Below are 13,516 nucleotides of genomic sequence, written 5' to 3' on the forward strand. Positions count from 1 at the left end.
TTGATCTGAACAACCCAATAAATTATTATTGGTAGCAGAACTCTCTCTCTCCCTTTCCCCCCTCCCTCTCTCTCTCTCCCTATTCCCCTTGCCCATCCCTCCCTCCCTCCCTCCCTCTCTTTCCCTCTCTCCCTCTCTCCCTCCATCTCTTTCTCTGTATGCATGTATGTATATTCATATATAATTATAAATCTTATCCTTAATATGTACACTGTGAGCATTTTCTCACACCACTGTTGTTTTTCTTGGAGACAGTGTCGCCTAGGCAGAAATGCAGTAGTGCAATCACAGCTCTCTTGCAGCCTTGACTTTCTGGGCTTAAGTGGTCCTCCCGTGTCAGCCTCCTTCTTACCTGGGACTACAGGTGCATGCCACCATGCTTGGCTCATTTTTAAAAATTTTTTTTGTAGAGACGGGGTCTTGCTCTGCTGCCCAGCTGGTATCAAAATCCTGGGCTAAAGTGACCTTCCTGTCTCAGCCTCCTAAAGTGCTGGGATTATAGGTCTGAGCCACTGTGGCCTGCAACAGCACTGTTTTTTGAAACATTAATTTTATTAACTGCATAGTATTCTATCAAGTGGATATACTTTAACTTATTTTACTAGTATTAACATTTAGTTCCTTTTTTTTAACTATAAAATTTTATGATGTGGGGAACATTTTTTTCTTTTTTTTTTTTTTTTGAGACAGGGTCTTGTTCTGTCATCCAGGCTGGAGTGCAGTGGTGTGATCACGACTCACTGCAGCCTCCACCTCCTGGGCTCAAGCAATCCTCCCACCTCAGCCTTCTGAGTAGTTGGGACTACAGGTGTGCACTACCATGCCTGGCTAAATAAGAAAATACCTCAGATTTTCTAAAAGGGTCACCACTTCCCTGGCCCATAGGAATGATGAATACACAACATTTCTAAAACACTCTAACAGAGGTTTTGGCAGGGAGGGAAGGGTTCGAGTTAGGGTTAGCTGAGACTACAGACATGTGCTGCCGTGCCTGGCTAGTGTATCTGTGTGTGTGTGTATATATATAATATATATAATATATTAATTATATATAATATATATAATATATAATGTATAATATATATTATATATATTAATTATATATAATTAAGATATAATATACATTATATCTTTATAATATATAATGTATAAAATATATAATATAGGTAATATATAATACATACTATGTATAAAATGTATATAATATATAAAAATATATATAATATATAATATATATAAAATATATACTATATATTACATATACACACACATATATATAATATATGTTATAATAAATATGTGTATATATATTTTTTAGAGACAGGGTCTGTATTGCCCAGGCTATTGCCCAGGCTGATCCTGAACTGCTGAGCTCAAGTGATCTCCTCACCTTGGCCTCCCAAAGTGCTGGATTACAGGCATGAGCCACCACTTCCGGCTGGAAACATTTTTCTGTTAATACATAAGTCTTGCCCCATCTCAAGTTATTTACTTAGAAATAGAATGGCTGTTGATGTGTAATGCTGGACTGCTTTCTAGAAAGTGCTTTCAATAGCGGTGTGTTGAGGGTGGCTGTCTTGATGCCTCTTTACTACATTGAGAATAATTATTTTAAATATCTTGCTGATTTAAGAAAGAAAAATTGTTTTCCTGTTTTAGTTTGCATTTTTAGAATATAAACTTTTTGTCATATTTGTCATAAATGTTTTTCCATTTCATTGTTTTCTTTTAATTTACAAAATGGAAATTAGTGATAATTGCTTCCGAGGCAAGAAAAAATGAGTTTCAGATGTTTGTGTCATAAAGAAATTCAACATTTCTAATCTAGTCAGGTATTTTGGATCTCCTCCTGTTACACTTCCATAGCTTTTATACTCATAAAATCTTTTGACGAGATACTAGATCAATATTCATTTAAATTTCTATCTCAAATTTTGTGATTCTGATGTTTTCGGTCCTCTGAGTCAGTACACTGAGCCAGTAGGGGGTCATAAGGTACTGAAATTGGGGGGCAGTCCTAAGTCTTAAGGTGTTTATCCAGATTACCTAGAATACACTTAAAATAAATTTATGTTACCATCAACATTGTAAAAGGCCTCTAGACTCCACAGTGGTGTGAACTATTTATGAGGGATGAGAAGACATCACAGGCATTTGTTATGTTTCTCGTTGACAGAAAACACATCGCTGCATTCTGTGGTGATTCGTTCTTCCACTGGTTGTGACTGTTTTTATTAATGTGCTCATTTTCCAGTATATTCATTTCAAATGGATGGCAGAAGTTTCTGAGATTGAATCATTGTTAGAAGGCTTAAAAGTAGGTAATTACTTTCAGGAAATTACGAGTCATGAGATTTCTTACTTTCGTAAAAATGTTAAATAATCAGTGGCTGTTACCGTGAAATACACACACACACACATTTTATATATATATATATATGTATTTGTCTTGGAATTTTCAGAATGATCTCAGGGAGGGGAGACAGTGTAGGCTTCTATGGCCTGTGGCTTGGAGGCACTTGAGTGCTCAGCATCCCATGGAAGCTCGCACCCTGGGAGAGGAGGGAGCGCTCTGGGCGCCAGACGGTGGGAAGCTGTGGGAATGGAGTGGGGTGGGAGAAGAGGAGGAGGAAGTTATTGGAAAAAGTTCAGAGAAATTGAATGTATACTTTAATATTAGACGTGACTTACGGTATTAAGTGAAATTAAAATAGCAGACTAGAAGGCCACTTATCAGTGTATCTCAAACCCAAATTGCTATGTTTTCTCTTTATTGGAAGAAGAAAAGTTCTTGTTATAGATGAAGCAGTTTATAAGAAAACGAGAGACCTGGAGTGTCCTTTATCTGAATACTAGCAAATATGTTTTCACATGATGCAAACCCGCCTGAGTACTTGATGATCTAAGAAAATGAATAATGAATTGGGACCCATTGTTATATTTGAGGTATTGTATAAATCAACCTTCAGAGTTTATTATTAATTCCAGAAAATCTTAAGCCTTATCAAATATATTTGGCCTGTAATGTGCAGTAGGATCACAGTACTCCTCTAGTTACTTAATATTTACAGTGTTCTGGCTCAGTTCTAACCTTTTGCTTTACGTTTGAAGAAAAATAGGTGTGAATCTCTTTGAACTTATTTCTTAAGAACATAACAATATATATTTTTAGAGAATAGAAGAGTGAGCAGGAAAACATAAATTCATCAAATTTAGACATTACTTTATGAGCTTGTATTTCTTGACACAACCGTTATAATAAACACATGTTCTTAGCCCTTAGATGATACTTTTAATATATACTAGATCAGTTATTCTTTATTCTAATTTGCCTAAACTCAAAACTTTCCATCCAGAAAACAAAGTTATTAACTTCTTTGTTATATTCTCAAGGTGCATCAGTATAGGAGGAAGCACTTAGTTTTGTGTTGTTGTCATTTGTGTGTCCTAGTTGCGATTAATCCTTCAGCCATACCCTCTCCCGACCTTTGTCTCTATGAAAGGGCTCCCTGATTCCAGCCTGCTCTTCATGGCATACATCTTTTTTAGTCCCTCAAAGACCAAAGATAGAGAACAAAATGACCAGAATGTATTGTTTTAACTGACTTCATTTCACCTTAAAATAAGAAAGTCGAGCCCAACATGATAGGACTAACAACAAAGCAGACCTCTTCCTGTGTTGTGTGTTAATCCATGCTCTATGGTTGTTTCTTATTGGTTAAGAAAACCCATTGTGTGTGAAAGTCTGTGGATAAAAATATATCAGGGAATAATAAAATGCAGTGCTGTTAAAAAAACACACTTAGCAAACTGGAAAGAAATGTCCTCAATAAAAGTTATGCACCAAAATCCTATAGCAAACATCATATTTGCATTTATATTTATCATTTTATATTTATAAGATATGTCTACCAGTAAGCATCCTCAAGAGTCATGTTTAACGGTGAACTGTTAAAAGAATCCCCTACAAGATCTAAAACAAGATAAGGATACCCACCGTTACTACCTATGGTGTGCACTTTACTAGAAGTCCTAATCAGCTTGATAAGAAACAAGTCCAATAGAATTTACAGACAAACCTGAAACTAATAAGAGAGGTAAGCAGATTGCCCAATAAATACCAGCAACCACCAACCAGGAAATACTATATAAAATAAAATCCCATTAAAAAAAAAAAAACAGTAAATGTAAAATATCTAGGAAAAACCCAAAAGATATGTGAGAATCTTATGGATACAAATTATAAAACCATATTAAAGACATAGAAAAATATATAAATAAATGAGCATATGTACCAGTTTCATCAGTGGATATTCTTAAATTGGTTATGGAAATTTAACTATTTTTGTGGATTTTGGCAAACTGACTTTAAAATTACTGTGGGTGAATATGGGACCAAGGAGAGCCACAATGAGTCTGAAAAAGAAGGAGAGGAACTCCGTAAGGCTGGCAAGCTTACATGGGAGCAGGAAACTTGTATGTTCTGGAGGAATGGTAAATGGTAGCTACTTTTTTAAAAGTTAAAATCGTCTAGCCAATAGACGCAAATGAAATTCCAAGGGGCATACCGTGGAAACAGTCTTCTCCCCTCCCTTGTTCCCTGAGCCCCTCTCAGCAGTTTCTGGAAGGAATCAAGCTCTAGAACTCTTTTGTGCATATCAGTTATACAGTGTTTTGAGAAATAGTAGTGTCTTATACCACGATTTTTTTTTAAAAAATGTAATATAGAGGGTATGTCATCTTAACACCTATAACATTGCTTCATTTCTTGTGAAAACTGTATAATAATCCTTGGTACAGTTATCAGTTATTTAACCAGTCCCCTAAGATATATATTTATATTATTTCTAATTGTTTCTTGCTGCCAGCAATACTAAAATGAATTTCCTTCCTTGTGTGTGTGTTATTTCACACATGCTGAACAATTGTGTGGTTTTGTTGTCAATATTTAAATCTGATCTATCTATAATTTATAGATACAATCTAAGGTAGAGCTCCCTCTCCTTTGCCGGGTTAGATAACCAGTTGTCCCAATGTCCTGCATTGATTAATCAGTCTTTGTACCAATAATGTGAAATGCCACTTTTGGCCGGGCGCGGTGGCTCACGCCTGTAATCCCAGCACTTTGGGAGGCCGAGACGGGCGGATCACGAGGTCAGGAGATCGAGACCATCCTGGCTAACACGGTGAAACCCCGTTTCTACTAAAAATACAAAAAATTAGCCGAGCGTGTTGGCAGGCGCCTGTAGTCCCAGCTACTCGGAGAGGCTGAGGCAGGAGAATGGCGTGAACCTGGGAGGCGGAGCTTGCAGTGAGCTGATACCGCGCCACTGCACTCCCACCTGGGGGACACAGTGAGACTCCATCTCAAAAAAAAAAAAAAAAGAAATGCCACTTTTCTTGTAATGAAAATTCCTATTTGTTCATCTTTTTTCTTTGCATCAGTAGCATTTCAGAATTTTCTTTTTCTTTTTTTTTGTTTGAGATGGAGTCTCGCTCTGTCGCCCAGGCTGGAGTGCAGTGGCGCAACCTCGGCTCACTGCAAGCTCCGCCTCCCGGGTTCATGCCATTCTCCTGCCTCAGCCTCTCCGAGTAGCTGGGACTACAGGCGCCCACCACCACACCTGGCTAAATTTTTTTTGTATGTTTAGTAGAGATGGGGTTTCACTGTGGTTTCGATCTCCTGACCTCGTGATCCGCCCGCCTCGGCCTCCCAAAGTGCTGAGATTACAAGCGTGAGCCACCGCGCCTGGCCTCAGAATTTTTTTTAGACAAATTTTGTCATTCTATTTCTTCCTGGAAATTTTATTTTTCTTACTGTTGTAAATAATTGAGTTTTGGTCTTTTTTTCAATCACCTGTCTTTTTGGTTTCTGTATATGAATGCTGGTAATCTTAGTAAATTAGTTTGTACCCAAAGAATTTATTGAACTATATACTTAATTTAAATTACTTAAAAAAGCATATGAGCTGATTTTCTTGGGTTTTCTAGATACATGATTTGCAAACTCCTTATCAACTTTTATAACTAGTTCAATTATGTTGGTTATTACCTTTGCAGAGTGTTAAGGAAAAGTGACAACCACAGACATCTTTGAATATTCTTGATTAGGTTACAGAAGTATTTACTCATTCTTGTTTTGTTAGGGGCTAGGTATTGAATTTTACTAAATGCCTTTCAACGTGTATCAAAATCTTCATGATAATTTATTTTTGACCTGTTAATGGAGTACATTATATTTTTAATGTCTTCATATTAAATCTTCCTTCAATTCCTAGAATTAGTATATTATTTTGACATTTGAATATATTCATATTTATATATTTATATTTAATATTAGATTATATTCAGATATTTTATGTAGGATTTTTATATCAATATTTCTACAGGTCACTGATTTTCTTTGTCTATGCTATTTTGTGGGGTTTTCTTATCATTACATATGCTAACTGGAAGAGTTCGAGTCTCATTGGAGTTACCTGGTCATTATAAGTTTGACAGAAGTAACTTACGAATATGTCCGTAGCTGATGTTTTTCTGGGGAAGCTCTTTGCAAACTTCCTCTATTTATTTCTTTGGAAATTGGCCTTTTAAAGGTTTGGTTTTATTCTGTGTTCAGGTTTTGGTTATTTATATTTTCTTATAAAATCATAGTGTTTATATTTTTGCACAGAACTGCACAAAGTAGTTGCTTCTATTTTAATTTCCTTTTTATATATAGCTGTCTCCCTGTAGCGTTTTTTTGTATGTTTGTGCTTTGTGTCTTCACTGTTGATTAGATTAGGTAATGATACCTCTTTTATTTTTCCCTAAGAAGGAGTTCTTGGGCCAGGCATGGTAGCTCATGCCTGTAATCCTAGCACTTTGAGAGGCTGAGGTGGGAGGATCACTTGAGGCTGAGAGTTTGAGACCAGCCTGGGCAACATAGTGAGACCCTGTTTCTACAAAAAATTAAAGTTAGTCAGGTGTGGTTGTGTGTGGCTGTAGTCCCAGCTTCTCAGCAGGCTGAGGTGGGAGGAGCACTTGAGGATGGGAGGTCAAGGCTGCAGTGAGCCATGATTGTGCTACTGTACTCCAGCCTGGGTGGCAGAGTGAGACCCTGTACAAAAAAAATAAAATAAAAAAGGAGTTCTTGGATTCTACAAATTTTCTTTTTAACAACATTGTCTCAGCTTTTCATTTAGATCTTTTGTAATTTTTAAGTAACTTTTTTTGACTCAGTGGTTGTTTATGAGGGTTTTCTGGTTTTGTTATTAATATCTGGTTTAATTTCATCATGATTAACAATGGCGTGTATCACTTTTGGAATCTCTTCAAGTCATCTTTGTGGTGATTTTGTGGTCAGTCGTTATGTATGTCTTCTGGACCCATTAAAGGTGTTTTTTTGGTGTCAGGATAAATCAATAGACCTGTCCTAAGGTTTTTTTGTTTTGTTTTGTTTTTTGGTTTCAGAATAAATCAACTAGATAAATAATCAACAAATAAAAAATCAGGCCGGGCGCGGTGGCTCATGCCTGTAATCCCAGCACTTTGGGAGGCTGAGGCGAGAGGATCACCTGAGGTCAGAACTTCAAGACTAGCCTGACCAACATGGTGAAACCCCATCTCTACTAAAAATACAAAAATTAGCCGGGCGTGGTGGCCAGCACCTGTAGTCCCAGCTACTTGGGAGGCTGAGGCAGGAGAACACTTGAACCCAGGAGGCAGAGGTTGCAGTGAGCCGAGATCATGCCACTGCGCTCCAGCCTGGGCAACAGAGTGAGATTCCATCTCAAAAATAATAATAAATCAATAGCTCTGTCTTATTAGTTAGGTCTTCTATAGCCATACTTAGTTTTTTGTCCAGTTGACTTTTTTGTGAACTGAGAGAATTGAATTAAAATCTCAATTTTATATTTCTGTCAATATTTATTTCCTATAGTTGTTCGCATTATAACTATGCTCTGTCTTTTTTAAGAATGATTTTTGCCTTGTTTTCCAAATCCTATACATTTCCATCTTGACCCCTGCTTCATTTAGATAGCATTTTTATGATATGCCTTTTCCTATTTGTTTTCAGTCTTTCTGAGTCACTGTTTTTAAATTGTTGAGTTTAGCCCATTTGTATTTACTAAAAAGACAAACATGTCTGGTTTTGGTCTTCTCATATGTACTATGCCTTCTGTTTTTATCATTTTGTTTTATCACTACGTAATACATTTTCTTTGAGTTTCTTCAGATAGCTTAGAAATGTTTTTTGTTTTAAGGGTGATGTTTATATATTTGGATAGTGCACTCAGTCCCTGAGATAGTTGTTCATGACTCTGCACTGTGGGCGTCGAGGACATTAGCACATTTTCCCCTTCAACATTGCTTGTTCTGTCAGTGCAGTTAATAGAAGGACTAAGACAGAAAGAGAGGTGGGAATTATGATCAGAGAACAGAACGTTAGCCCTGACAGCGGCAACGTCTGTAACAATGAGGCGGAGAAGGAAGAAGGTGGGAGCTAGTCCAAACACGCTAGTTTTGTCACCTTTATTTCCTTGAGGACTTAATAAGGCATTACCCCCCTGACTTCTAGCATGGAATGTTTCTCTGGAGAAGTCTGAGGCCAGTCTGATTTAGCTCACACTATGTTTTTTATCTGGATATCCAAAGATCTCTTTGAAGTTTAGTGGTTAACTGGAGATACAGGTAGATACATTGACATTGTGTGTGCGTGTGTGTGTGTGTGTGTGTGTGTGTATACATATATATATATATAGAGAGAGAGAGAGAGATCGATCAGTGCTGAGGTTTGTTTGGAGGAGAGTGGAAAATGGCACAAATCCAACTTTATAACATTTCTTTATTAAACAAAGAAGATACAAAGCAAATATGCCAAATATTAACATGAGTTGAATGTAGTTGGTGAATACAAGGGAATCTGCAATATTATTCTCAGTGATCCAGGGTGTGTTGGATATATTTCACTTTTTTGTTTTAAAAAAAAAATACCTTGTAACTGTAAATCAGGGAATGTTTGCATGCTTCAGTGACTCAAAGTATATTTCACTGAAAATCCCATTTTTGCCTGACTGATCACAACATGCGTCCATGCTTTCCTTATATGTTGACAAGCACTCATGTAATTTCTAAATGTTCTCTGGTGTCATTTCCGAAGTTTTGGGTAAAAGTATTACAAAATATGTTTGTAATTCTAAAGTCCTATGGTTGGGGATTATAAAATTCTAAATGTAGAATCTGTAGAGTAGAAGTTAGTGGTAATTGCTCCAGAGGCTAAAACTAAATGGGATGTTTGACTACAACCTCTTAAGTGATTTATATTTGCTGATTTGGGACTATTTTGAACATATCTTGGTCTAATCATTACAGAAGAGAATTTGAGTTTAAAATAGCATGATAATTGGAAGAGTTGCGTGTTGAAGACTTTTCCTTTCTTTTCTGTTTATCATGTTCGTTCTTTATCTTGTTCTTTATCTTAACAGGACTCTCATAAATACAAGTCATAATGAAAGAAATTACCTCCGTTTTCTTATTTTCATTCATTTTTAGTTTTCAGTACTGAAAGATTTTTAAATTTGTTTTTCCTCTGTGTTCAGGTATATGTCTCGAGTCCACGGTATGCATCCTAAAGAGACCACCCGTCAGCTGAGCTTAGCTGTGAAAGATGGTCTTATTGTCGAAACTCTAACAGTGGGCTGCAAAGGTTCAAAAGCTGGTATTGAACAAGAAGGATATTGGTTGCCAGGAGATGAGATTGTAAGTACATTTTATTTGATAAACATAGAGATGTGAACTTTTAGCTTTTAAACATTATTTAGATACAACCTATAGAAAATCATTTTCAGAAGTTTAATGTTTCATTTTAACATTTTTATCAACATTAAGGCTCTACATTGGTAGTATGGGTACTTTCCTTACTCATTATTTAGAGATGACTCACTTTTACAAAGATCCTGCTTCTCTATATGTTACCTTGAATCTAAAAAAGAAAGCAAACCGAAGCTCCTTCGATGTACCCACACTTCATGGCATTCCTAAGTGTTTTCTTTGATAAATATTAGCAAAAAATGTATCCATGCCAGATAATGTTGATGCCTTCTAGACAGATAGAAGGGGATGAACTGTCTTCCTAGGGAAACAGTCTCAGTTCAGGTAGGATGGTATCACAGCCCAAAGGCAGGCTTTAGTAGGAATTTTGTGGCAAAGTACAGAGGTTCCAAACGTTAAGTTCCCCTGGCCAGTGCCTATGTTGACTAATGACAATTGTGGGTTTTGTATACTGGAACAGAAATCAAATAGGAAAGACAGAACATTAATTCTCTTTACATTTTTACCTAGTTCTCACTTTGACTCCTCTTTTTAAATGTTGATACTTTAATCTTCTATTTCCTTTCATTATGTATCTTTAAACTCAGAGGCACATATCGAAGTACATTTTTTTCTTACGTAAAGATTGATTTCATGTGTAATATTTCTATCTTCCTACCTTATTTTATTTTGCTATTTCTAATACCTTGATAAAAAATGTCCTAATTTTTACAAGGGAACATCATTTAAGATGATAGGTTTCAAATGTAACAGATGTGGCCAGGTGTGGTGGCTCATGCCTGTAGTCCTAGCACTTCGGAAGGCTAAAGCAAGAGGATCATTTGAGCCTAGGAGTTCAACACTAGCCTGGGCAACATAGCGCCCATCTCTACAAAAAAAATAAAATACACAACCCCATCTCTACAAAAAAATAAAAAATTAGCTGGGTGTGGTGGCACATGCCTGTAGTACCAGATACCCAGGAGGCTGAGGTAGGAGGATCACTTGAGCCCAGGAGTTTAGGGCTGCAATGAGCTGTGGTCATGCCACTACTGTACTGTAGCCTGGGCGACAGAGCAAGATCCTGTCTCTTAAAAAGAAAAAAAAAATCTATCTATAGATATAGACAGACATATCCCTTTCAAAAATCTCTTTCTATAGATTTAATTTGTGAAAGGGATATATTTAGTAATTGAATACTTTGAGAGTGTTTTATCATAAATTTTCTAAAATCTAAAGTTATAAAAATGACATAGAATTTTATAATTGGTTCTTTGTGGAAAAATTTTCCAAAAAGTTTGAGTTTATTTTCTTTTCTGAAGAGCAGTAAACTAACTAGCAAGTGCCTATGGGAAGGTGGTTTACAGCAACAGCTGTGATAAGGTATAAACTTAGAAAAGCTGTTCACTTTTTTAACTCTGTTTTTGTCAATTTAATCTGCACCTTCAAAGCTTCAGGAAAGAAAATTCACATTTTCCAGCAACAGAAAACATGGAAGAAAAAATCTTTACTTTCACTGGTGTAATTTCATTTGTGCACTGGAAGTAGTCTTGAAAAGTTAAGTGGAAATCTTTATATATGAAGAATTTTTCTATTGAGTTGCCTTACAGAAAAGTAAAGCTTTGCTGCCAGTGAAGAAACTTAGGGTGCCAAGACAAAAATAATGTCAAGTGGTATCAATCTATTGCCTCAGGTATTTAAAGGAGGGCCATTAATTGTTGATACCTTATTATATACTCAGAATAATCCAGATAATGTAAAATTTCTAATCTTAAAACACTTAGGAATTTATAGATAGTATAGAAGACTATACTGATAATGTCCAAGATTTGTATAGTAATTAACAGTAAGTGCAACTTAATCTATAGGATTTTGGTTTGTGGATCATGTGTACATTTTTTCATAAAAGCGATTTTATTTCTCTTTACTGTTTAGATTGGTACGTTTCCATATGCTTTCTTCCTCCTCAAATTGAAGGTTTTTTGTTTAGTTTAATTCAATAAGTCGTTAATGAGCACATTATATTTTTACCACTATATTAGGTCTTATGTTCTAATTTTTATTTTTATATGTTGTTCTTGCATATATTTATATAATCATCCTTTTTTCTTCTGTCTAGATGAAATATTATATGTAAACCAAACATATAGTATACAGGTTTAATTCTGATTGGTTCTTTCTCGCAAACATTTTTATTCTAAATATGGCTGTATAATATAAGCACAACTGAATATATCAAAATTGTGCCTGGTTTATAAAATATGTAAATATTTAAAATTCAGAGGTAATGTAGTTTATTAGAAAGAGGTAAGATCTCATATGTCACAAATAAACAGGGATTTCAGATCCAATTCAAGCCTTTATTTAGTTACGCAACCTTGAGGAAATTTCTTAGATCCTCAGCCCTCAGCTGTCATATGGGCATATTAATATCTATTTCATTTGATTGTTTGAAAGATTAAATGAGATTATCTACATAAAGTATATAACCAGGTACTCAAAGCAAGTTTTTGACCAATGAATAAATATGCTTACAACAAAAAATGCCTGTGTATAATATAGTAAAAGCACATTAGTTTCTTACTAATTATACAAGCAAAAATTCTAATCAGGGTCTTTTTACTTTTCAACCTGTATTCTCAAACACAAGACTTGTAAAGAGGTTTTCCATTAGAACACTGGATCTTTATTTAAAGTGTAAATCTAAAATAATGAGGCAAATTATATGTGTATTTTGTTACCTTGGCTGGGGTCCCACCTGGCTACTCAGCAGCTGTCCATGTGCCACAATTTTCATGCCCTGATAACACTCTAGGAGGAGGACATATAATTATTTCCCACTAGGCACAGCACATGCATCTCGTACTGACCAGCTTACTGACCAGCTTTGCGTACTTTTTTAAATGTATGGCCAGTGCGTGGAGGCCATTGCATATGGGGGTACCAGATGTGAACTGTACAATTTAGGAAGCCCCATCCACATCACAGACATTGTATATTTGCCTATTTATTCAACAGTCACCAGTGCATTTATTCTAATAAATGAACATACGACAACAAGAGTGTCTTATGGAAGGGCCATCTTTTCTAGTTTGCACATGGTGTTCTGTGGGCTAAGATTGTCCTGCGTGCCAGCATTTGAGTCTGGGGCCCATGCTTTATAGTTTTACCACCTTGTATATAGGATGAATCACTTTGATGTCTCTAAAAACTTGACTTTTTAAACTGAAAGATGTATGTTGTAATTTATCCATCAAGAAAGGAACATGACAAGTAGATGTATATGGCCTTAGGAAGGGAAGGCATAGGATGTTTTTGGTTATCTATTTTTAAACGTTTAAGTCAAAGTTACAAATATTCTTTACTTAGGCAGTTCTGTTATTTTTAAAATGGGTGGTAAAGCTCTTTTTTTTTCTCTCTGTTATCTCTAAAAATTGCTGTAAACTCAGGTGGGGAAAAGGTGTATTTATCTTGATAAGTCCCACAAGTTATATCTCCTGAGATACTTTGTATCAGCAAAGAGTCTGGACTCTTGTCTTCAATTCCACAATTCTGTTGATAAAGAGAAAGTGGACAAAAGTGTAGTTTTCTCTATGCTGCCTATTATTGATGGAATTTAAAAGTCAGAGTTTGTTGGTGTTACATTTTTATTTCACCTCTGCTACTTTTTTCAATGCTTATTTTTAAAAATTTGAAGCAATTGAGAAATATGCATATATTGAAC

General features: G+C 35.7%; 1 protein-coding gene across 16 annotated transcripts in view; it reads left to right on the top strand.

The window, feature by feature from the left end:
• ZMYND11 (zinc finger MYND-type containing 11) overlaps positions 1-13,516 on the top strand; it is a 119,131-nt gene that overhangs the window by 63,340 nt on the left and 42,275 nt on the right. For all 16 annotated transcript variants that reach the window (XM_032169598.2, XM_032152582.2, XM_032162401.2 and 13 more), the window contains exon 3: positions 9,582-9,741. In XM_032169598.2, coding sequence (XP_032025489.1) covers positions 9,582-9,741 — 160 coding nt within the window. The remainder of the gene's footprint in view (positions 1-9,581; positions 9,742-13,516) is intronic.

The sequence above is a fragment of the Hylobates moloch genome, unplaced genomic scaffold, assembly GCF_009828535.3.
Source record: "Hylobates moloch isolate HMO894 unplaced genomic scaffold, HMol_V3 SCAFFOLD_2, whole genome shotgun sequence".
Lineage (NCBI taxonomy): Eukaryota > Metazoa > Chordata > Mammalia > Primates > Hylobatidae > Hylobates > Hylobates moloch.